Source organism: Seriola aureovittata, chromosome 18 (assembly GCF_021018895.1).
Source record: "Seriola aureovittata isolate HTS-2021-v1 ecotype China chromosome 18, ASM2101889v1, whole genome shotgun sequence".
Taxonomy (NCBI): domain Eukaryota; kingdom Metazoa; phylum Chordata; class Actinopteri; order Carangiformes; family Carangidae; genus Seriola; species Seriola aureovittata.
In genome coordinates, this window is record NC_079381.1 from 1,698,482 (window position 1) to 1,725,508 (window position 27,027).

Sequence of the window (27,027 nt, forward strand, 5' to 3'; positions counted from 1 at the left end):
AAAGGAAGTGTTAACCCATCCACACACTAACCACAGCGGTACACAGAGAGATATCGGTCGGCCTGTTGGTGCAGTTTCACCCTCCCCTCCTCTGCCCCTTTTCTTCCTCCCACGGGAGCCTGACGACGTAACTCCTCCTGTTTGGGTATTGTGATGTCTTCTCGCGACATTTCCCTCCTCCGGAAAAAAAGGAAAGGAGACGCGATCGATGACATCTCGCGAGGTCGCTCACAGCGGGAGCCCACCCTTCAGTGATGCCGACTGCAGTGTGTATAATACCAGCGAGGGAAGCTCTGGGAGTCTAGGAGGAGCTGCGGCAAGGTCGACAACAGCATCCTTCTCCGAACAACAGAAAAGACCAGAGCTGGACGGGATTTAGTCCAGTGGCTGCGAGCGAGGGAAAGTAACCCGGGGGATTTTAGATTTACTGCCTCAGAGGAAGAAGAAGAAGACGGAGGAGGAGAGTGGCTGAAAGTTTCCAGCCTGTAGCCTCATGTTCCGAGTTAGCTAGCGAGCTATCGTTCACTATTACCGCTCTGCGAACGTCTGCCTTGCGCCTTTTCTGACCAGGCGGAGCAGCCTGTTCGTCCCCGGACAGAGGAAGCCAGTTCTTCGTTTTTCACTGGGCGTCTCCCGGGCTTCCACACTTCCTCCAGTTAGTCTAACTGGCCATAACGTGGCTTTTTCTATACGGTTTTTGCGTTCATTGGTGTTTCTTCTTGTGCCATGTCTGCGCCATCCTCCGCGCCTTCCGCCCCGCCAGAGAACACTGCGACAGAACATGATTTTCTAGCCCCTGATGCGGGGCAGAGGCCGCCCGGTCCGACGCCCAGTCAGAGCCGTTTCCAGGTGGACCTTGTGGCTGAGGCAGCGGGCGCCGCCGAAGACAAGTCCCCGAACTCTGACGCCTCCTCATCGGTCCCATCCGGCGAAAAGGCTCCTCAAGAGTGTCCGGGTGCTGATTCGGGGGCCGGTGGAGAGGAAGCCAAAGGCCGGTTTCGGGTGGTGAACTTCGCGGATCCGAGCGGAGCGGGGAGCGCGGCCTCTCCGGAGGCACCGCCGGCTGAGGGGCTGCAGAACGGGGACACGGTGATGAGCGAGACGAGCTTGCATTCATCCACATGCGGCCAGCATCACTATCACTATGACACCCACACCAACACCTACTACCTAAGGACTTTCGGTCACAACACCATCGATGCCGTGCCCAACATCGATTTCTACCGGCAGACAGCGGCACCGCTGGGGGAGAAACTCATCAGACCCACCCTGTCGGAGCTGCACGATGAGCTGGACAAGGTAAGCGCCACACGGGCTGAGAGAGTCGTGACGCCGGGCGGGTTTACCGCTCATAATATTAGGCTATAAATCAGCTTAAAACGTCTTGGTATCAAGAGGGACTGTACACCACCTTTTCCCAGAGGACTGCCCTCAAATCATCCTTAAATACCACAGACTTTGAATTCATTCCAGGCCATGTGCTGTGCGTAGAAACTGGCAGTCTTTTCCTTGAATGCTCCTTCTAGGTCACAGTAAGTCTGCACCACTGCTTTGTGTTTCAGTAGCGTGGACAGACTTAAGTCCTGAGCCGGTCTGTGGCTGAAAGGAGGCTGATGTCTTATTAAAATGACTTGAGGTTGGTTACAGGTGTTGTTACTGGTCAGGTGATTCTCTGGTGAATGGCACATTCTGACTGAAAGCCATTTTTTGTTACAAGTGGCTGTTCTGTAGTGTGCAGTGAAAACTTAATCAGTTTTCTTGATTTGTATTTTTTTCTATATAATTCACCCTCATTTGTAGGTTCATTATTAAGGCTGAACAGGCTGCAGTTTTTTTTTTTGATAATGGTAAAATGTGTTGCAGTATATCATTATAAATGAAGCACTGTGGTGCTGCAGAGACACCCAGCCTGCAAAATATATACCCCAGACATATAGCAACATGTTTGGTACAAACTGCAGCAAAAACCACATCATCATCATTTTTATATTTTTGTCAGTGAAAATTGTCTGTCAAATAATCCCAATATGATTTTTTTGCATATCACTCAGCCTTATACGCTATATGGCCAGATATATATGTATGTGGGCCTGTCACGTTTCCTTCATATGTGATAGTTGGAGGTGCTCAGCAGCCTCCACTCTCCTCAGAAGGTTTTCCACAGAAGAATAGCCCGACTGCTCCAACAGCAGCATTAGTGAGGCCCAGCGCTGATGTTGGGTGATGAGGCCAGGCTCACAGTCTGTGTTTCAGTTCATCCAACAGGTGTGGGTGGAGTGGAGGTCAGGACTCAGGGCTCTATGCTGGCCAAACCATTTCTTTATGGAGCTGGCTTTGTGTAGCGGGGCTTTGTCATGTTGACACAGGAAAGGGACAAACACCAACTGCTGACACAAACACTGAAGAACATTGTAAACGGTGACATCCAGTGTCCACTCCTGACCCCTGACCTCAAGTATATAGACCTTGATGTCCATGTACTTTTGACCATATGGTGTAATTGTCAATTGGTCAGTGGCTTTAACTCGAGCTGTTTTCTCATATGAATGAGGCCTGGAGTTTCTCTTTCACACAAGCAGAGATCGTCCCTGTCAGACACATCCTCACCTACTGGAAATACTCCACCGGGTTAATGCGGGAAGTGGCGCCTAGGTACAGCCTGCAGGAGACAGGATAGAAATGTCCTCAACATGCTCACTTCCTCGCTGTGAATTCTGCAGACAATGACCCGCTCTGTGGCAGGGTGACCTTCGTTTTTAGTCCGGTCCAACTGATTGGGACACACAGCTCCTCCGAGTAAGTCATGGTTGCGGTACATGTATGAAAGCTCTATCAGTCTGAGCTTCAATCATGTCCCATCATGCAAGTGTTCCCTCCAGGCGAACTCAGCAACAGCCGACCTGTCTGATTAGTTTCTGCTCTGTGGCTGTTGTTTCAGTGAAATCAGCGGCTGGAAGGACACTTGGCTCGTAGCAACATGTGTCTGACGACTGTTCTTGGAAGATGGTTTTGTCAAAGTGAACCATAAGTGCCCTGATCTGTGGGTTTAAAGAGTCATCTGTAGTGGAGCGTGCTGAACTGCAGTGTGTTTATCTGACCCTGAGCTGCCTTTAATTGTCAAGGTTAGATTTTGATAAACTTCAAAGTGACTGTTGGCAGCAGTAGTCTGACTAATGCATCAGAGCCCTGATGAATTTGCAGTGGTTTACTCACTCCGGCATACAGAGCTATTCTACTGGCTGTACTGTAAACATCTCGGCTATGAATAGTAGAGATTCATAAAGTGCAGAATGTAATCTGTGGCTGCCCTTTTTAACTTTTATAATCCCAAGTGCTTCATCTAAATAAGAGGCAAACCATCTTTCAGAATTAATAATGTAACCCGACTGATACTGATGTTTGAGGCCAATACTGATATTTGTGATCTTAAATAAATCTGATTACAATTTATGAGCTGATATATATCCATTAAATTAGCTTTTTAAATATTTTGGTCAGGATATGCAGTGAGCAGGACATTTTACTTTGCCACGTTTCTCCATGACAAACAGTTTACAATGTTTTTGACATTTGTGTTCTGACATTTCTTTTTGCTTCTCAGTCAGTTTATCACAGACATATAAATAAAAGTATATGGTGTATTTATGGAAAATGGATTTATTAGCATTCTTAGACAGTTTGCAAAAATATCTCAGCTGCTTTCTTACTGGGAGTCAGATGAGAAGTTGTTGGTATCAGTTTTGTTTGTGTTCAGTACTGAGGTAGCCTCAAGGCTTATTTTGCGTAGCTTAGCAGCATAGCTAACCTAGCTCCATCAGCGGTACCTTCTAACACTGCTCAGAAGTCTTTCTTGCATGTTGTGTTTAGGGCTGGATATCTAACTTCAGTTCTTTATTTGAGGAACGTATCTGAGGCACAGAGTATCAAAAACGGTAAAAGTCCTGAAAGGAGGCAAAGACTGTCCCGTCAGATTCCTAATCTAATTCCCTTATTCTTGTATTTTAGTTAGAGAAAACTCTAGTACAGCAGCTTGTGTTTTGACAACATTTCAAAACTCAGCTTCTTAGTTTTGTTAAACACGCAGTGTATAAAAAGTGTATTGTTTGCACAGGTATCATATTACCTTTAGTATTTCTATGAATTAACATTTAAACCATTCCCAGAGCCATCCATAGCTGTATGTGTATTTAATATGTGTATGGATGGAGGATGTACCCTTAGTTTAAGCATTAGCATGTTAGAGGTCCGGTTGTCATGGTAAAGTTGCTGTCACCTCACAAACCCATGTGATTTTGAATGTATAGTTTGCTAACGAGGCAGTTTTGCAGCTGAAAGGTTGTTTTCTGTTTTGTTTTGAGGAAAAATATCTGTGCAGAGATTAAACTGATTTAAAATCCTTTTTTTCTGAAAATGGCTCATAACAAGCATATTTCCTCAAATATGTCGGTCCTCATACCAACGGTGTCTTACTTCTCTTTACAGCCTCTGAAAATGTTGCATGGTCATTTGTCATGTTTATGTGGTCGTGGTAGTTTGCTGTAGTTTAGGTGCAGAATGTCTGGGAAGTTTATTGCAGAAGTCCTGTGCTGGTGTTAAGTAACTTCCTGTAGGCACATCTTCATGCCATCAGTAGTTACATGATTGCAACACATGAATAGAGTAACTGTCCCACTGCACTGGTTACATGTGTTTACCATGATGTTGTGGAGTGATGATGCCACATGTGTCCTAATGTGTGAGTGTACAGATGAACTTAAAGCTCCTGTTCAAACAGTAGAATCTAAACAATGAGTCAACCACTACGTTGGAGACTTGTCATGGCTGAGGTCATCTATCACAGTTCACATATCCTCCTATTAGGGAGCAAAATATACTATTTCATATTCATTGGGGAAAAAAGGCGCAACAATTTTTCTTGCACAAACTGTTTTGGTATCAAGTTCTTTAGGGATGCAGTGCTTGTCTCTGATTGAGCTATAATACACAATAACACCTGTTAAACCTGAAAACCTTATAAAGCGTGGTGTATAATGAGCTGCACCACCTCTTCCCCCATCAACCACACAGACACATGGATCATTTCTCCTCTGGTTATTGGGATATAGGCCAAAATGATTTCTGTATTTCTCATACAGCAACATATCAGTTTTAATACAGCTGTCTTTGGCTTTGCATGTTTCTCCTGTTTGTACAGTAGCATCCATCTCAAAGCGCCACACAGGCTTCAGCAGCACTCGGCAGTAACATGTTTTCTATCTACCAGGCACCAGTAAAAGAAGAAAGAAAATATATTATTTTAAGACAAGACAGTGGTCGCAAAAACTATTTAATATGATAATATCATTTACCATTTGAAAATCATGACCCATCAGAGGCTCATGTCTCTGCAGGCTGATTTCCATAGTGAGCAGAAATGGTGGAAACAAATGAGACAAATGTCTGAGTGGTGAGAAATGCTTATTAACAAAACAAACCACTGTGATATGAGTTGGAAAGTGATGCAAGTGGATGTGGGGTTTGTAGTAAATGTCATAAATAATAATAAATAAGAAAAACCCCACCTCTGTTGACCTTTTTAAATGTGGTATTAGAGGCCCAGTTTAGACCAGTCCACATTCCAGTGCTAACAGCAGTCACACACAGTGAGCTTTAGAGCAAGAAAACGGCTTCCTCTCTGCAGTTACACAAGTACACATAGTACACAAGTGTAAAGAAATACAACTGATGGACAAAATAATGGAAACACTTGAACTCCCCAGTACAAACTCACCAGTACCAATACTGCTCCTACCATTCATTACCCAGTGTAATGAATGTATTTACAATCTGACACAATCTTGAGCTTTGATCATATCGCATGATCTTCATCAGCAGATGGAGTCCACTCAGGTGTCATGGAATTGAATTTTACTCTCTGAGCCAACATGAACGAGAAGTTCTTTTTTATAGTCATAAAAATGGATGTGGAGCTTCATCAGTCGTCTCGCGTCTAAAAGTAAAAAGTGCTTCTTGTAAAGGTGTCCGATGCCTTGAACTGGTGACCTGTCTTTGTTCCAGCATCTGGACTTGTGAGGAAGTTACTTCAGTGTTAATCATCAGGGGTTTAAACTATTTAGTCTATGTACAGTCTGTATGGAGACAACCAAAGAAATGTGGTTAAACATAACAAAGAAAATGATAAAATTTCCAAGATGGTTGCTTTGTTTCAACCTGTGGTGGCTGCAGTTTTCTATCCAGAGGTGACTGTTTGTTGTCAGGATGTTGAAGTGATTTTGAAAAAGTGTCTATCCTCCTCTCTAGAGTCCAGACTATTATTAATAAATCAGGAGCAGTGTGTGTAGTAGTTGAACTGGTAGCGCTGATCCCACTGACCTTGTTTTCAGTTTATCAAATTAGTGAGCTGAAATAACAGGCTGTTCAAGGGAAGGCCATCATGTGGAATGCCATGTTAACATTCCTGAGTGAGATATGACTTTGTGAATGAAATGGCCAGGATATGAACAGCAGCAAACAGGGCTACATTTCTGGAAAATATGACTATGTTTGTGTTTATCTCCTGATTTTGAATTATCTCTTCAACAAAACCATCAGCAAAATACTGTGAAATACAAGAAACCAGCAGAGGGCCGAGAGCACGAAGACTTCCAGCACAGTAGGGATATTAACTGTAACCCTGAATAAGAACTGGGTCTTAAGATTAACATGTGCTGATTGTATGCACCAACCCATTCATTTTAAATCTGTTGTATGCTGTTTCTTTCATCCTTGATAATATAATTTGGAAATGATGGTTTAATTGACTGATGGTCACTCTGAGCTCCAGAGAAAGTTCCAGAAGGACAACCATCAGCTGTCCACTGATCTGAGCTTCATGCCAGAGAGTCAGACGAAGCCTCTCCTCAGTTTCCTAAAGGACTCTGAGACTGAGAGAAACCAGATTCTCTGGTCTGATGAGACCAGGACTGAACTGTTGAATGTTTGAATGAAACCAGGCATCTGTCATCACCTGAACAACACCATCCCAGCATGGTGGAGGCAGCATCAGGCTGTGGGGGTGTTTTGGGGGGAGACTGGCCGGGAGTTAAATCAAAGCTGATTGCAGCAAAGTACAGAGAGATCCTTGATGAAAACCTGGACCAGAGCTCAGGACCTCAGACTGGTCCAGCCAGAGTCCTGACTTGAACCGAACTGAACATCTCTGGAGAGACTTGAACATGTCTGTCCACCGATGGTCCCCATCCAACCTGACAGAGTCTGAGAGGATCCAGAGGTGCAAAGCTTGTGACATCAGACCTGAAAAGACTGGAGGCTGTAATCTCTGCCAAAGCTGCTTCAATAAGTCCTGAGTAAAGGGTCTGAATACTTATATCAATGTGATATTTCAGTTTTTACTTTTAAAAACATTTGCAACAGTTTTTCAATAGATTTTCCACACATTAACTATGTCATAAGAAAAATACCTGTACAGAATTAGGTTTTATCACTCCTGTTTGAAATATTGTTTATCTATCAGCAGAAAAATGTCCTCATTCCATTTTTTCCCTCTAACTTTGAAAAATGTGTATTAAAAAAATCTATATATCATTCAATATTTAGATTATTTAAGCACAAATATCAACACGATTATTAACCTCAATAACCCAGTAGCAGTCAGGCTCAGTGTGGTCTAAGTGCTCCTATACATGCTGACTCGCATGCAAACCTAGACGGACATTTACTGCCCTGAGCCTTCCTGCTACTACTGGAAATGGTATGACCATTTAATGCAGCAGCACACAGGATGTGATGCTGCATTCAATGTATTATGCATGTCGCTGTAAAACACAGCCATCAATGCTGGGTAAGTTGTTCCCTTCCTGGACCTGTTCTCAGCAGCAGGTGAATTCACTTCTCAATAACTGAAAATGTTTTCTGGGCCTCCCAGATTAATTAATAATCCTGCTTCCTGAGATGGACCCATCATCAAGTCAAATAAGACGTCTACAGTCCAACACTGTAGTGTGCAGGGACCTTAACCTGACCTGAGACCTCCCAAGTTATGGTTTTTGATCGACATCGACTGTACCTACAACACACCGGACTGGTCCTGGGTTTCAGGTACCAGATAGCAGTACCAGTCAGGTTTAGCTGAGAAGGGTTCAGTTGGTTCAGGTCTTACAGACATGGACATGGGCTAGGTAGGTTCTGGATTTGCACTAGGTTGTCTGGTGTATCCCTCAACGTTATCAGGGTGCCTTTGTCCAGGATCACTGCCCGCACTCAGTTGTATTGTAAATGAAAAATGGTGAAAAATAATCTCCCTCCAGTGTTCCTTAATCTCTGCAGCAGCTGATGAGCTGCTCCCATATCCAGCCATCAAGTAGCTGGTGATGAAAAGTGTGTCTCATGTTCTCAAGGTTGTGTAGTTAACAGAGGGCTGCTGTTGTGCTCCCTGGTCAGAATACACTGGGTCTTAATGGCAAGTATCTAGTACAGTATTAGGAGTCAGGCTGGTTTCATTACCACGAAATTACTGCTGCTAGCAGATATCTATCAGCTGAGTGACAACAGGATTTAATTAGCTGGCTCGCATTCATAGAGGCCGCACTGTATGGCTCAATATCTGGGAAGTAGCTTTCAAATTCAGGGGGTTTGTGGTGGTTTGAAGGTCGTGGTGACCCTGGTATTTCCACTTTATCTGGTCTAACACTGAAGAGCTTCCCCCTCTCTGGACAACACGCCCAGATCAAAAGGCGGAATGGAATTTCCACTGTACTAATTGACTGTAGCCCATGGACTTTTTCTCAGCAATCAATGAGTCACTCAGTGTAGTGTTGGGGCTGTTAAAGAGGCCGAGTGGTTCCGTGTTTCCTGAAGATGGATGAACGCTTCAGGTTCTTCATGCAACCTGTTTGAGGCAGTGATGGTGAGATCCAAAAGCAGGTGATGCGTTGTACTTGGTGGAATGGGACGTCACCAGAGTGTCTCAGTGTCGTGGTATCCTGGGCCGGCGAAAAGGCAGCAGCAGCCACACTGCAGTGTGCTGTAGGTCCATATTGACAGGCCAGAAGGGAAAGGGTGACAGGGCAGATCTATTCAGTCCAGAGCAGCCAAGCATAAACGCATCGAGCTTAAATATTGATGTGTTGCTCCAGTGTAGCAGCTCCGCTAAAGCTGGCACATCATGCACAGCTGTAGCCTGCCTGTTACCTCCTGAGTGAATGAGGGTGATGTCAGGATGAGCTCAGACTTAGTTTGAAAGTGGCATCTCAGCCAAAGAAAAGCCATTTCTTTCATGTGCTCGGACTGTGCATGTGGCTCGGTTCTTCTGCAGCTGAACAGCGACTGACAGTTGCAGGAAGCTAAAAGCTAAGATATAGCATACGGTGGCATCGGTCTCTGCTCTCCCTCACCTGACGCTGCGCAGGCTAACTCATATCTAATCCAACAGACATGCTGTTGCATCGATGCGCGACATAGTCTCGTAGACAGGTCCTGGCAGATAGCTATGTACATCCTTGCCGATATATGGAAACTGATAACCAGAATCGAAATTCAGTTGTTTTTACGGGTACCTGGTTCGTAACATTTTGGAACTGGTTTTAATTTGGAACGTGGGTTTAGTTCCCGACCCGACCTAACAACAGTAGCTGGACATTTTGCTCTCTTCCCTGTCTCCCTGCAGAGACAAAGAGCTGTGAGGACAACAGACCAAGAGACCAAAAATTAAGCATTGTGTTGCTATGGAGATGCCCCGGCCTAAAAATCATATTCTCCACATTTAAAAGAACATGTTTATTTAGACTAGTATATACTAAAATGTCTGAGAAGCACTGCTCCGAATGTATTTTACACAGGTTATAAAGCTAATAGCAGGAATGACCTCTGGTACCTGTAGGTTCCACTGTGCTCTGGTCAGTCCAGACATCGCCTTGTTTGACCACTCTTTGTGTTTCACAGTTGCTGTTGTGTGTGCCGTGTGCCGTCTCCCCCCAGTGTCTCTGTGGGTTCAGTTAATGGCACATGTTGTTAGCAGCATCTTTAAGCTCTTATGATGTCATGTCTGTTGCTCCAGCTTTGTTGAGCAGTGTAAGCCCCTCCCACCAACAGGAAGCTGTTAAGAGAGTTTTCATGTGGGTTTGTGTGTGTATGTGTGTGTGTGTGTGTGTGTGTGTGTGGGGTGACCCGCCACCCACCACCCGTTGTTACAGCAGAACTGCCGTGTTTGATATCACTGATCTGCAGTTGTAGTGTCTGAGTGAACAAGTTCTTCACTGTATAAACAGCTTGTGAATGAGCGCAGCCTCATTCCTGCTGCTTCTGTCTTTTTTATTTTCCCTCCATGCAGCTGAGACCTCCTTACATTCCTCCTGCAGCGTCATCACACTGATTGGTCAGATGTCTCTCACACAGCATGAATCTGAATAATGGCTGATGCATCTGTAACTGAACCGAGCCTCAGATTATGTTCAGATTCAACAGCTAGACTTGATGCTGAAATTAACACTTCTTTATTGAGACACACACACACACACACACACACACACACACACACACACACACACACACACACACACACACACCGTGTCTCCTCATTCTCCCCTACAGCCTTTGACAGATGATGTGATCTGTAGAGATGTGCTGGTGACATGTTTTGCTCTGACTTACATCACTGATGTTTGAAGTGATTGGCAGTGAATTAAACAATAAATTATTTTTAATAAACGTAGCTGCACTGACAGTTAGTTATTTCAGATGATATCGGGCTAAAACGGCATGAATTACTGTTTGAATGACTGACAGCATGAACATTTTATTTCGGATGAACCAGGCGATACGACTTGAAACCAGTATCACGATTATTTCAAACTTCAAACTGGATTAGGATTAATGATCGATTACTTTGGTGCTCATCTGTCTCTCTTTTTGAGCCATGCTTTGTTAATAATCAATAATCTGTTTGTGTCCAAGTGATCAGACTAATTGGTGGTGTTGCTTTTGGTCATTATGCACGCTGCATTCACCACTGTCTGGTCACTGTGACTGACAAGAGCCAATCAGGAGGAGAGGCAGGTGTCGGAGTGAACGTAGTAAAAGAGATGCGCTTTAAAACTAAAAGTTGTTTGTGTGGACGCAGCCTGAGGCTCAGTGTTTGTGCTCGTGACGTCTACATCACCTGACAGAACCTGAATTAACCAACATGAAGATGAAGTTGGTGAGAGGTTTTTAGATGTTGGTTTTGATACTTTTTAACAACAGTCAGTTCATGTTGTTTCAGCTGCTGCAGTCGTATAGAGTCAGATTTAAACTGCTGCTCTTTGCGGGAGATGCTGTGAGATTAGCTCACACAATGAAACCTCTGTTTGGGTGTTAGAGGAGTTTTTTTTCCTCTCCGGCTCTCCATGTTTCTGCCCCGCTCCCCCTTCTCTTTGTTTGCCACACAGACTGTACACAGAAACAGGAAGCGAAGGACGCCCTGGGCTTCTGGTGTGGCCTTTGACAGGAGAGGGAGTCCTTTTGTCTCAGTGTCAGCCGCGGCTGATGGCCTTACAGCTGTTGTAACACGCACACACACACACACACACACACACACACACACACACACACACACACACACACACTGTTTGGCCACAGCTCGTAAAACTCTTTGTGTGTGTGAGAGTCCATTCTTTCTGTCTGCAGAGGAGCTGGCTTCCTTCTGAAGCCCCACGTCTTAAGTGCGTCACTTGGAGCCTGATGTCAGAAATAGCAACGACCCCGCCCCCCTCCTGAGACCATTTGTGCTGTGCTTACATGTACAGTAATTAAATTGGAAGTACACACAGTTTGGGTTTTTTCCCCTCACCTTACAACAAGCCGAGCCATCAGCTGTGGATTCAGTGAGGAGAGTTACTGCTCATGTTTCCAGACCTGTCTCTCTATCATATCACTGTGTCCCAGAGTTCAGCTTTACCTTGACGAATACAACACAATATAACTGAGAGGAAGGATGATACAAATAAGAGCTGGAGTTATCCTTCAAGTATGTGTTCCAGGAGGTTTACTGATGAAGGTAGACAGAATGAATGTCTCAGCTGCCACAGGCTCCATCTGTGACTGAAGGACTTCTGGTTGATTCAAATCAAGGAAATCCTTTTTATATTTGTTACTCTGGTTGGGGGTTAAGAGACTTGCTCAAGGGCACATCAGTGGTGGTAGTGAGGGACGGGGAAGCACTGCTCTTTCACTTCCATCTTTCTCATCCTGATGTAATCTGCCAAAAGGTGAACTCACAGTCTCTGATCACGTCATGAATGTTTTTGATTGTTTGATTAATTTCATCACCAAAAAACGTCAAGTTTCAGTTTGGGTGAAAATGCAGGAAATTTAAAAGGTTTTTAAAAGTTCTTTACGCTCGGCTGAGGTGGAAAAGTTGTTGTTTCAACAAAAGCAAACTACAACAAAAAGCAGTGGAAACAGGCTTAAAGAATAAATCATGACATACATGACACATGTGACGAAAACACTAAATCTGTGTGGAGCAATAATGACTTCAGTCCCTGATGCCATATTTCCATCATGTCCTTCTAGAAAGGTTTTAATGGCTGGAGAATACGAACCAGCAGCTGTAATACTCTGAACATTCATTTCAATTTTCTTTTGCCGAATTTCCGAGTTAAAATTTGCCCAGCTCCTGTCCTGAATGGAGCATTGCTGGAAAATGAATAAATACTAATGTAAAGAACACGTTTAGCCGGTTTGCTTACCCTACATAATGTCACCCATAACTTCACCCTGACACCCAACTCCCTGTGTTTAAAGACCTCTGGGACACACATATTGTACATGCCAACCATACAGTTCCACAGGCCTGACACAGGTTTGAAAATAGGGAAGTAGTGTTGCAGAATAATTGCGGTGTTTCCAGTTTTGGCACCTCCTCCTTCTACCCAACCCCAAACCAACCGGATCAAGCTGGTAAGTGAAATTTTGAAAGTAATTATTTGGTAAATGATAAAATAACACATTCTTTCAAGCAATATATAGCAAAAAACATTAATTGTAATAATTTCATTATGTGAGACAAATTTTTACAATTGGTATTTGCCAATGTAAAAAACATAAATGCAAGTAAATTAAATTTTTATAGGTTTAGTCTAAAGGTCTCTGTCCATGTGTAGTGTGATTAAAGATCAGGTCTAGGTTCTATATTAATACTGTGAAAGTATCAAAGCCTCAGTGCACAGAGAAATGCACACAGCCTGTATTCAGAAACTGAGCCTTAAAACCAGCCGTCAGGACTTCTGGAACTTTGTGATGTCACAACAAAGCAGTCACCACCCTCAGCCATGCCCTCCCGCCCACCTGGACCCACCATCCAACCTTGCAGGATTTGATTTCTCTGCTGAAACCAGTCAGCTAATCAGAAGAGAGGCTCGGAGAGCTCCAGAGCTCCAGAGAGAAGCCTGAGGGAGGAGATGTAAAACTACACTGAGATGGTTTTTGGCTCTTAAAACCACAAATAAATCTTCTGATGGATCAACACTTCAAATAAAACACGGAAGAAGAGGAAAATATGGAGCTTTAAATTCCATTTTCCATTCTGTAAAAACTGGGATCTTCTCCCATTTAGAGGAGATGCAAGTGACGACCTTCACCAACACATTTCCTGTCGCCTGCAGTCCTCGCTCTTGCAGCTGCACACCGCTCCCAGCACCGCTGAGCTCAGCATTTCACAAAGCACACGCACTATTTTCACTTGGGGGGCTCAGTCATGGTATGAGGGGTGAGTGTTGACATCATTTTCTCACATGATACCAACCCCCCACAGAATGCAGCAACACACTCGTTACTATGGCTGGGTGTGACTGTGATACTGGAGGAAAAACAAAGAAATGTGTTAAAAGATTGTCAGTGCCAGCAGGGCCGACCGCAATCTGTGCAATCTCACAGTGAACTGTGTGGGTTTCCTAGCACGTAGTTATAGACACTGTGTTTATCTGTCAGACTGCATCAGACTGAAAGTAAATTCATAGTCTTTACTTGTTCTTTGAACAGATAGTTATTGATTTACAGCATTATTTTGCCAGTATTGGACTGTATTTTATTTAAGCAAAGTAACAGTTGAGAACCTTGGATTATTTTGTTCAATGAAAAAAAGTGTTTTTTCATTATAGTTAGACATTGAAAAGATATTCTTTGTAGCAAAATTCAGGCACTAGTATAGGGACATTTCAAATAACACCAAGCCCTGATTTTATCTAAGACTAAATAACCAATACACAGTGTGCATTCATATCTTAACAGGAAATGAGTGCCGTCTCTTATTCCCTTTATTAACCTGCTCAGGAGAAAGTCAAAGTTCTTAATTATTCACCTTGAACTGAGGACACTGTGACAATGAGCGCTTGTGTCCGTGTGGATCAGTTAACGTGCAGCATGTCTGCGGAGCTGACGTGAGCGTGTTGTTCAAGAGGAAACTGTTTGAACGGGTCAGAGATGTTTGGAGGTCAGAGCGATGTGACAGCAGGAGCCTCGCTCTGCTTATGCGAGCAGAAAAATCAACTTCCTGTGAGATGGCGTTGGTTGGCATCATGGAAAATGAGTAGACGTCCTTTTATATACGTGTTTACAGGCTGCCACGTGTGTGTGTGTGTACACATGCACGGCACATGGCAGGATGTGCCCACGGTCCCCGAACTTCTCACTCAAGTGCAGAATTAGGTTGTTCTCAGTGGCCCACTTCTATAAACACATGCACACAAAGCATGTCTGATGGAAAGTTGGAAATTAACAAGTCAGAGGAACTGAAACGCCACAGGAATGTTACAGAACACTCGTCATTTATTCAGCTGAGAACTGAGTGTGGTGTTGTTACTGTGCGGACACAAGGTTCTGCTTGAAGTCATGAATATAATAATAACTTTATGTCACACTTTTCTTAATAAGATGCAATAAAGTCAGAACAGAGTAAATAGTTCAAATTGTAAATTAAATAGATCACAAGAAGAATTAAAATAATACAAAAGTAATAAAACAATGACTTGGGCAGAGTTGACGGGAGCGAGGACCTTTCCTGACTTTAATTCTAAACCAGGGGTCTCTAATATGTGGACCGTGGTCTGGATCTGGACTCACATGCCGTCCTACCTGGTTTTGGACCTTGTTCTAACCGACACAGCTTTTCTAGCCTTTACGGCGCTGGTCACATGATGCTACTCAGCCAATCATTGTGACTCGAGTCAGTTGGTGAGAGACGAGAGGAGAGAAATAAGTGGGGAAAAGGATGTTTTGGATCTTCGTTTCAGGAAGTTTTGCTCAACTGAGCGCTTTTGTACTAATTGAACACCTCTGTATTAACACTTGTCATAGAGTTCAGCTGTCTGTTCATCCTTGTAGCTGTTCAGAAGCAGATTGACTTCCTGCTTCCTGCTCAACCTGCCAGCTGCCTGCTATTGTGGATCCTCTTTCCTCTGCAACAGGAAATGAAGGAATTTCCAGGTGAACACTGTGTGTGTCTATTTTGGTCACACTCAGAGAAAAGTGATGAAGTTCTAGACAGAGTCTCTGGTTCAACTACTTCTGTTCATTGTGGGAGTTATTTAGAGATGCGCTGGTCTACCAGATTTACTCACTGCATCTCTGGACCAGAGGGGGAGAGCGTGCACAGAGGTGGTGTGCTAGTCGTTTGTAAAAGCCCAATGTAACTGGTCCATAGTCCTGATGTGTCGAGCATCAACACTCAGAAGTAATAAGTGCATGGATGAAAGCATGAACAGATGCATACAATAAGTGTCATTGCTCACATATTGATTTTTTTAAAATACAAGCACTGACTGCCACATATTTATTTTCTACTTTGTTTTTTTTTACTATTTCATATGAGTAAAATCTTTTTTCAGTGTAGAGCAGTGTTTTGATTTGCCCAGCCTTGCCTTGCCCACTCACTCACTCACTCACTCACTCTCTCTCACACACACACACACACACACACACACACACACACACACACACACACACACAAACACATTCTCAACTGACTGTCATATTTGGACAGGCCATTGGGAGCATGGGGCCAGTGGACTGTCCCTGTCTGTCTCTGCTTCCCTGCCTGTGTCATTCAGGCAGAGCGTGCAGCAACCTTCACCAACTCGTCCAGTCTGCCATTTGTTTGACACGAGGTGAAACAACGCGAAACTAATTTGCACCACCTTATATCTGGTATTATTTAACACTGGAACACAACGCTACTCCAGACAATGACAACGATTCTGCAGCATGTTTCAGAAGTGTTCCAGAAGCCGCTAAAGATACGAACAGATCGAGTCAGACAGGAAATCAAACGCAGGACGGACATAGAGCATCAGATCAGTTTTCAAAATAAAATACCTATCACTACATCAACGTTGTAACTGATGGACCCAACAATGACCAATTCAACAAAATTTGGGCTTCTCAAACCCTCCCGGTGTCGTATGAAGCGTTTATAATGTAGAAGTAAATATAGCAGGTAAATACTGCTAAACCAAGAATGGGCCCATCCCTGCTTCCAGTGCTTCACACATACTCCCATCCACCCCAAACTACCACTGATAAAACCGCCTCTCATTCCAAGTCCATTCACCTTCCTGAGCAACAGAGCTCCTCAGTGTCTGCAGCAGCCTCACTCCTCACCTCTTTTACACTAACGCCACAGTCAAATCGTAATCCGACACAATTCCAAAACAAAAATCTCTGCGGTGTGAGGCCGGGCCATTTCAGCTCCATCAACAGACCTCAGTGGGCAGCAGGGAATCCAACTCTGGGAGAGTTTCAGCGCAGTAAAAGAATAATGACCTGAGTGGTGGGAGGTTTTCCCAAACAATGGTGAGATGTCTGAGATAGTGGACATCTGATCGGTTCTCTCAGTCGCTGGTTGAGTCATGCAGGGAGGGCAGGGGAGAGTCGGCGTGAAGTAGGTATCGGCACAGGAGACGCTTACCACTGCAACGTAAACGGGTGTGTATATCAGATACAGAGCAACACTGGACAGTGATTCATTCAGACATGTTATCATTCCAAGTGGGAAACTTAAATTGCAGACAAGGGTACAGATAAAAAACAGGAGGGGGGGTCACCTTAGCAGCCACCTTTACAATCTGGCTCAGGTTTGTTTTCTGTCATGCTAAGGTTATCAGGCGATTTATACTATAACGACAAAGTGCTGTTGAGGTTTTAACAAACGCTACAAGTTTAACTAGTCATACTAACAACCCAGAGAGGCTGCCGCCCGCATTACACTCAAACTACAGAGAGTTCAGCATTGTTTCCAAAAGTCTGCGTTTTAGCTGCTTGAACACTCCAGGATGTCAGGAGTAAACGTAGCAAAAGAGATGAGTTTCTAAACTAAAACCTAGTGGTGTGGACGTAGGCTCAGATTGAAGAAGCTACACCCAGAGAGGGTTTTTGCCTAATAAATTACTTCAACAACAAATGAAGAAATTGTTGTATTTGTTATTAATTTTCTGTCCATCAAGTAATGAGTTAAAGGCATTTAAGTAGTATGTACACATGTAGCTCAAAACCGAAATTCATCTGCTGAAGAACTGTGAGCTGAACTCGAAAACATTTAGATAAATGAACAATAATAATCATCATATGATCAAATAATGATTTATTGTCAGAAGCAAAATAAAGAAGCCGTCCGACTCCTGGCTTCAAGTGTAGCCGTGAAGTGTTTTACCTTCAGCATGTGGCTTTTAATAAAGTGCTCTGCTCTTATGCAACTCAACACAATCCTCTCTGTTGAGCTGTAGTGATGTCTGTTTTTCCGTCATGTGGTGTGTAGAGGGAAACGGGCAGCTCCAGCCTCACCAACACAAACACGAGCTGTGTTTGTTTTTTGATTAGGTGAGTTGCGTCAGACGTGATAATTTATAGAGGATAAATTATTCATGAATAAGTCGTCAGCAGCAGAACGTGCCAGTGTTTCCTGGAAGTGAAGCTTTGCGGGTCCTGGAAGGTTTCTGAAAACCTTCCTTGACTTTCAGACTGTTTGTCCAAAGTGAACTTTTTTTTTTTTTTTTTAAATCTAATTGCATCATTAGGTTTTCTTTTTTTTCTTGTTTGTAACAATGCCTTTCGTGGCAAGTGGCGGTACAGTTTGCTCTGCCGTGCTAAGCTCTCGATGCTTTTGTCATTGTTGTGCAAAGCCAGCTTTTGTGTTGCTTCAGCCATGTAGATAATGTTGACCAACTCATCCTGTGTCGTGTGCATTGTTCTCTGGCTGTGCATTCAGCAGTGAGAGCACTCAGCCTCACCACATACAGATCTTGCAGAGCTCCAGACCGCCACCAGAATGATGTGGCCGCTTTTTGAGAGCATGAGTTAAAGTTGCACATGGATGCATTGGTGCCAGTGCGTGATGATCACCGGGCTGTTTCAGTGCCCCTTTGGCACAGGCCTTCAACTTCATCACTGATGATGAAACCTGTGAAACAAAAATGGAGAAGTTTATAGGCTATTATTTAAAAAAACAAAATGAGGAGGGAGAGGTGGAGGCTGGTGGAGAGGAAGTAGAGCCAACAAGAGGTCCCGCCTGCAGAGAGAGAGGGAGAACGTCTGAGCCAGTGAAGAAGAAAAAGTTCTACTTTAAACCACACTGGCAAACACGGGACCAGTGTTTGTGGTATGAAGTCGATTGCAGGTAACTGTACCTGTTACCGGGTCGACACAGTTTAAGTTTGAAAAAATCTGCCTCACCTGAAACACTCAGCGTCTCCCCTCTTCTTTTCAGCGGTTAGATGAGAGAAATTGCTCAAAAGAGAAGAATGAAATGATCATCAAGTCTATAACACAGCGACAGATTAAATCCTCTTCACAAAATTCAAATCCCAGATCACAGTGAAGAAGAAGGACACCGCCTGTTTCCAGTTCATCAGATGACTTCCAGGAAACTGGTGACAAAGTTGGAGGAGTAGTTGCTTATGCAGAAGTGAAAACACCAGAACAAATGCTTAAGGCAAGGGCTGAAAAATTCATCATCTTATGATCCAAATTGCAAAATGGCAAAGTGCAACATCCAAAGAAGTAAAATGTGTCACAACAGACGAAGCATTGTAGTATTTCAGACACAACCTGCCACACATATCCTGTTCTCCAGGTGTAAGGGAACATGCTTGTTTGATACAGACCCAACAGAAATCACATCTTCATTTTTATATACACCTTTCAATTCAGAAATATACCATCTCCACTAAAATTGTGACTATATCAGTCAAAAAACATTCACAATGTGATAATATTGTATATTGTTCAGCCATACTCAAGGCAGTTAAACACAACGTATGATTAAAAAGTAAAAACAATTTATTTATTGTAACATGCTTTGCCTTTATTTGATAATATTTTCTTATATATACATGCTTATATAATGGAGGATGACCTACTTTGTCAGCCACTGCTTGTGTCAGGGGAACTTAATGTTCAGATTAAAACATTTAGCAGATATCAAGTCTCTGTCAATCTTTACATTAATTCAAGACTAGTGTTTACAAATTAAGACAGCTGTTCATCATCAACACCACACTGCACCAGAACAAAAATGACTGCGACCAAATAAAGGTGCAGTTGGAAGATTCTGTCTTGAATGATTCAGAGTTGATTTCTGAAATTGCAGCGACGAACACACGTTTTACCTTTGCTGCGTTCCAGCTCCGCCCACTGTGTCTCTGTCAGATTAAGTCAGTGGACAAAATTAGACAAAGCCCCTGATCCTTCCTGACAGATCTGTGCCACATAGAAAATGTCTCCTGATCATGACAAGGATGCTGAGCAGCTGGAGCGTCCACATTCCTGAGCTTCAACATCATCGGTGTCAAAAAGAAAAATCGGTCAAAGCCTCATTAGATAAATCACAGCGTTCCTTCAGTCATCTGTAGAGGACAGAAAACACTCGAACAGCTGTTCATAACACTCATGATATGAGGAACACTGGTCTCCATTAGAGACAGAGCCAGGTAAGAATCTGACCCCCCCCTCTATAAATCCACCACACAGATGCTCCTGTCCCTGATGCCACACAGGGGAAGCAGACCTTGGTTTCAGTATTGCATAATGACATCAGCAGCATGACCTGACATCACTCCAAGCCGAAAATGTGATGTCCCACGGCCCAGCTGTTTCAGTCATTAATGCCAAGAGCAGATGTAATTATTTTTTAATTGTGAAGCTGATTTCATGCCACATAAAGACGCTGGCGGTGAGTTTAATTTTCAAACAGCTCAAAAAGCCAGAATCATTTTAATGAATTTCATTTTATCACCCATGTTGAACAAAGCCTGGTTGTAGTTCACCTGAAACCAGCTCTTCAGTAGCTGCTGATCAGAGCTGCTCAATGTTAAAGAGGAAGCTTGGACCATTCTTCCTATAGAGCTGCTTCAGTCAGACAGATTCTCAGGATGTCTGGTGTGAGCGGCTCTCTGAGCTTCAGTCCACAGCATCTCTACTGGGTTCAGGTCTGGGTTCTGACTGGACCACTCCAGAAGGTGGATTTCCTTTGATGTTGAGGGTCACTGCTGCATCAGCAGCTTCTCCTGAGCTTCAGCAGGTGGACAGAAACCCTGACATGATCCTGAAGACACCTTGATAAACCTGATGATGTGGAGCTGTCCAGGTCCAGAGGCAGCAGAGACCCAGATCTTGATGCTCCCTCCACCCTGCTCCACCTGAGGGAGGATGTTTTCATGATGATATGCAGAGACCTGTTTACACCACACATAGAGCTGCATGTTCTTCAAACAGTTCAACCTTTGCCTCATCAGTCGACAAACATTGCTCTTTGACCCGCGTCAGGCTTGATCTGTGTCTGGTCGACTCATGGACAGAGATGTGAACCAGCTACAATGATTCCTGAGACCATGAGACCATGATCCATGAGACTCATCATTACCCGGATCTGGATGATATAATTACTTCACTCTACTACTTTATTACCTGTTTGTTCTTTCCTCCGGATGTCGGGTCACCTCACTCCAGTCTCTGAAGTATGGGGTTTCTTACAGAGAACAATGGGTGAGACAGCAAATACCTCAAATTAAAGGATGGGAGTGTGACTCGTGCAGTGAAAACACACTGCATGTGTCATAGCCTTTAATTTCCTGCTTGGTACCAGGAGCCTTTGCAGACTGGTTAGCTGTTGGAGTTGTTCCAACACAGCTCCTGCCAAGAGTTTTATTTTTACCCTCATTGATTTTTGAGTCAGATACCTGACAGTTTGATCCCAACCCACTGTTTGCGCTGTTAACTCTTTTGTGTTGACCTAGTCATGAGTAGACCTTAGGGCTGGGCAATGGTATGCATCCTTCTATTGTTTTACTTTAGAGAAGGGTGTGAAGGTAATTACAGATATCCATGCTTCCTTGGTTTTCAAGTTCATCCCTTGTCTGCAATTACTTCTAATGTTCCCTGCTGACAAAACTTTTATATCTTCTTCTATTAGCTCTGTCAGAGGAACATCTGTTTTCAGTTTGTGAGCTCTTATAATTCCTCACAGTAGTATTGTCCTTGGCAGGAACATTGTCTCAGTCAGTTTGATGAGGAAACGAAGGTTTGAACCTTGCATTGTTTTCTTTACCCTAGATTTTACAAGCATCTTTCTAATAACTGGAGGCAGGGTACATTTGAAAGTTTTTGATATCTATGCCAACATAACAGTTTTTGTACAGATTTCAAAACAAAATAAGCCAATAGGGCTGCGTATCAAACTTTGATACTTTCACCAACCGACCAAACTGTTTCGATACTATCAAGGATTGAGAAATACCTTGTCATTTGATACCATTTTTTTATCGTTAAGAATCTGTATTGCAGTCAAGGTATCGGTACTGATATTGGACATTTTTAAAATGATTTTCAAGTGAATTTCTATTTATATAGCGCCAAATCTCAACAGAAGTTATCTCAAGGCATTTTTCAACTAGAGCAGGTCTACACCGGACTCTATAACACTGATTGACCCATCCAGCCCCATCATAAGCAAGCACTTGGCTACAGCAGCAAGAAAAACTTCCTTTTAAGAGACAGAAGCCTTGAGCAGAACCAGACTCAGGATGGGCGGTCAATAACAGCCCTTAACTTTTAACTTACACATTTTGTTCAGCAAAATAATCTTCACAAATGAGCATCACTTTATGATGTTTGAAGCCTTAATACAATCAGCAGAAGTAAAGAGCTAATGTCAGGCTATAAACCAACTACACCACGGTCACATGACTTCAACATCACCACCACAAAAGCTTCAAGAAATCAGGGCTGGGGTATTTAATGATGGATTTTATGTTGTAGAATTTATGTTACATTAACAACAGACCTTATTTCAGTCATCTCACCAAAAACACATTCATAAAATCCAGAGACTCCAGGACCAGGGAACAGGAAGTGCAGAAATGCAACTAATTTCCTGGTTTTATGCTCATTCCTGCAGCGATCTATAGAGAACTGTCTCACTTCCACACCAGCTTCTTGTCCACTAGCTTTTATTCTATTAATTTTGCAAGTTGAATTGTTGCTTCTTTAACTGAAGAGAAAAACAGAAGACTTATAAACGGGTTAATAAGGGAAAAAGGCTGTTGTCAGTATAAAAGTACATTTGGACCAGGAACCTGATCTGCAGAGGGATTCTAGCTCTCAACAGCCGGTCTAGCTTCCGCTGCTTGATTGCAGCAGTTTTGCTGAGTCACTAGAGGGGTGCAGGCAGGGTGTTGGTGTTGACGGATGGCCCAGGTGAAGTGATGCTGAGTGATGCTCAGATCCTCCCTCCCACAGATCGGCTCTATACATGCCAGAGGCCCAGCTCTCTTGGATAATTTATACCACCTATTTATACGCCTCTTGTAACAGAGACTCTCTCCTGAGAGATGTTCATTAATGTTTGTTTCATGTTTCCTTTTCTCTATCCTCACACAGAGCTCGCTCCAAATACAGACCATTTGCTAATGAAGACATGGGGGTGGTGACTCTGTTTGTATGAATGTAGTCTAATTTATCACATCATTTCCAGAGCATTAACTCCAAGAGTCATGTCATCAGCTGTTGCCCTGCCCATCTTTTAGAGAAATGAGGGGAAGTCACTCTTGAACTTCTTCTTCTACAATCTACTCATTTAATCTGTGCATTTCTCTTAATAATTTTATCAGCCTCTGCAAAGGAAAGCTCACACTAAGTCTTTCATTATGAAATGGCTGGGATATGACTCACTGTGGACATAACTGTCAGTGGACATGGATCTAGAGGACATGTCACTGCAGATCAATGAGCATGGCCCGCACAGCAGGCTAGAACCATATCATTACACTTCCTGTCCACTGCTGTAAAATGACAGCAGTGTAAGAGGATCCATAAATCCAAGGTCGTCCATATCCACAGAAACTGTCTGAATATGTAGAAAGGTTCATGTTGCCCATAAACATATGAAAGTGTTGCATATTTTCCAAGCCAAACTTAGAGGTCAGCATAATGTCACTCGTACATTATTTTTAATGAGGTTATGTAACCAACCACTGACATTATTATGATGATGATGGCATTATTCTAAAAATAAAGCATGTATAGACTGTGTGAGTACCTCTGAGTGTGGCAGTGGAAACGTGTTGGACATCAGCAGCATGGCAGTAACCTCCAGAGAGAATAAGTGAATGTTTCAGCAGAGTTCGGACTAAATTGCCCCTTAATGAACATGAGCCACTGTACTGTCACTGTCACATATTGAGAGTTGGTATCAAATGTCTTTTTGATCACATAGTCCCTGATTTTAATCAGGGCTGCACAATTAATTGAAATATAATCGAAATCTCAACATGGCCAAGTGCAATATCCAAATCAGAGGAGCTGCCATTTTTTCAAATGTGTCACATTGTTGTGCATTCTTAGCACTTGGGACTATAAGTGTTGTGGTGCCGTGCCCTGTCCTACAAATCATATTCTCCACATGTAAAGAAACATGTTTGTTTGGTACAAGACCAACAAAAGTCACATCATCATCACTTTTATATATATATTTTTTTTTTTTCTGTGAAAATCTAATGAAAAAACGTCGCTACCTTCAAGGCCTGTTTTCATAGCTCTGCTCGGACTGAACCGACCATGAAATTAGCTTTCCCTGTCTGTGTGGTGTTTTGGTGCCAAGCTGCACAGCACACAGGTGGGAGGAGTGACACAAACAGGTGGGTGGTTCAGTCAGATGAGCCACAGCAAAGCAACTTGTTGGTATTTTGGTGGAAACTGGAGCTTAGACTTTTTGTTTTTCCTAGATTCTGGAACAACATGAATCTGTTGTTTAGTAAGAAAACAAGTTTAATAAATCGATCTTTGAAATCTTTCGTATATTTGATTTTAGCCAAAGTCCAAGAAGAATGAAGCCATTTAACTTGGCAAACAGGAATGTTTGACTAATTAAACTGCGATGAAAGCTCCGTATTAAAGAACCTGCTGCAACAACAACGGTCGGTACAACCTTCATTAGTGAGATTCCATTCAGTGAAAAGAGGCTCAGACTCTGCAGCAGAGCAGACCGAGCACTTTCCACTGCTCCACATACATGAACTAAAATAGTGGGTGATGTCCACACAGTCTGTGCGCCCTGTGTTGTTGTGTTGTTGTTATACTTGCTAAGACTAGACTCATTACTAACTTTATTAGATTAGATAAAGTTTTGTAGCGAGAAATGTTGATGTTTCTCAAAGAGTCCAAAGGAATCTTGTTTTGGTGTCTGTAACATGTTACACATCCCACGTGCAACACTTTAGGCTAGACTTTGGGCCACATGACCTCCTTTGTGGAGAGGATAATGGCTTCAGTGGTCATTGTCTCAGAGGGTGAACCACGTGTGTTTTTGGTGACGCAGCGTTCCACTTGCACATAATGTATTACTGAATATCACGGACTGATTGGCTGTGTTGTCAGTGTGTGTTTTGTTCCAGCCCTCTCTTGTACTGTGGCTTGTAATGAGCTCTGCAGCCTCTGGGCTCACTGACTGTCATATAACATTAAACCATGAAGACGACGCTAATGACTCACTTCTGCTCAGCTGTTGTAGGGATTAATGGAGTCATGCTGTGAAGCTTATTTTTGTCTGACACCCTTTAATGTAAAACCCCTCCTGCTCAGTGCAGCTAGAAAATGCTGTGAAAACTTTCATAATAAATGTGGAGGAATGTTAGTGTTCATCCTGAGGTCATTAAATTCAGGAAGGACAGTAACCATGTCTGAACATTGTCCGTGAAGAGGAGGAAGGCTTTGTGTGTTTTAACTGCTACAGTAACACAAAGACAGACATCCTCTGTCAGTGTGTTTGTCTGATGTAAAGAGCTGGTGTTGCCAGGAGACATGTGACCTGTCTGCCACAGGATTTTTATCACATATACATGATGAGTCTCGTCCTTTTTTAAAAGCTTTTCAGGTGGTTCTCCTGTGTTTTCTTGTGTTATTTAAAGGTGGCCCTGATATCAGAGGGAGATACAGTCAAGTCAAATCTCTACATGTTTCTCCTTTTCCAAAAATCACTACAAACTTCCTTTAGTGGGTCAAACTCTACACAGAGAGGTGTTTATTCCATCATTGATTTCACATCATTTCTGCAGCACAAACAGTGAAACCAATACAATAAACCAGCCCTGATCTCACTTGTTGACAAAATTAAGTATTGATGTATAAAAGTCCCAGTTTTTCTACAATTTTTTTTGCAATTAATTTAAACTACTGGATTTTGAGAATGGTTGTTCTTTCAAGGAGACAGTATATATTTCCTTAAATATTATTATTTGCTTGATTTACATTTGTCTCAGCCTATCACATTCAGCCTTAAGTGTTGCTTCCAGGATTCATCCCCTGTCACCACATTTCAGTGTTCTGGCTCTAAGATTTCCCCGAGTAGTGATGCATAAGTCCAGGTTTCAGACTTTTCAGTGGATTGTGGGTGACGACACCAGTTTTTCTCCACTTATAAACATGGTTTCATTCCTTCTGCTTTTCAGGAGCCATTTGAGGATGGGTTTGCCAACGGAGATGAGCTGACCCCGGCTGAGGAGGCTGCGGCTAAAGAAGCAGCCGAGTCCAAAGGAGTGGTTAAGTTCGGCTGGATTAAAGGAGTCCTGGTGAGTCACTGATGAACTGCAGAGCTTTTAAAAAAAACTCATGAAATCTTCTGTTGTCTTCACCTGTTTTTACTTATTCTCCCTTCTTTACTCTGTATGAGTGCTGTGTTTTAGACACACATCTCGAGAAATAATATGTAGGTCAGTAATGTGCGTTGCTAATGTACCTTGGTGCATTCACAGTGTGAACCAACAGGTACACACAGCTTCTTCCTTTCGTCCAGCTCTTCACTGTTGTCACAGTTTTTAAATCGGAAATACAACCACATCAAACAAATCAATATGTGGCGCTCAGTGCTGATATTGTGATAGGCCGCCACAAATAAATCAGTGTGTGGGAAACACTGATCCTGACACCTACATCTTAAAAGATTCTTTAACACAGTAAACGGTTAAATTAATATCCACATTATACAAACTGCAAAACTCAAACTAAATGTTTCTTAAAGTTTTACATCTCACTCGATGAAACAGCTTCACTGTTTGTCAATGTCTCTTTCTATAATTAGCACAAACAGATTTGGCAGCTGAGCCGATGTTAATGTTTTGACCCGATCATCTCTGTTCATGTTCATGTGGTCAGTGAAACTCGGGTAAACTGAGGTGAACTCACAGTAGTGGACCACAGGTGAGAAGTGTGCCACTACACAGTATAATTTGACCTGTATGTGTGAGTTGGTGACACTGTGTCAAGGATTCTGGAGCATGAGTGTGAATTATCTGTGGCTCAGATAGTGGTTGGTGGTTGGTCGGTCTGTTAGAAGAGCAGCTTAGAGCTGTGCTTCCTGCTCAGCTGTTTGATATGTTTCATTTTATTTAAAGCACAGTTAACAGAGGATGAATTTTTCATATTAGGACATGTCTGGATATTATCATCCTGCTTTTATTTTGGCATAACTATTCTTTCCTTCCTCTCTAATATAAACTTTCCACTTATTCT

The 27,027-nt window shown here is 42.9% G+C and overlaps 1 protein-coding gene across 2 annotated transcripts in view; it reads left to right on the forward strand.

Annotated features, from left to right (window-relative positions):
- The first annotated feature begins 223 nt into the window (after positions 1–223).
- slc12a2 (solute carrier family 12 member 2) overlaps positions 224–27,027 on the forward strand; it is a 66,652-nt gene continuing 39,848 nt past the window's right edge. The window contains exons 1-2 of one of the 2 annotated variants that reach the window (XM_056403182.1): positions 224–1,299; positions 25,968–26,087. In XM_056403182.1, the coding sequence (XP_056259157.1) occupies positions 727–1,299; positions 25,968–26,087 (693 nt within the window). In that variant the 5' untranslated portion in view covers positions 224–726. The remainder of the gene's footprint in view (positions 1,300–25,967; positions 26,088–27,027) is intronic. The other variant, XM_056403181.1, reaches the window with a different exon arrangement.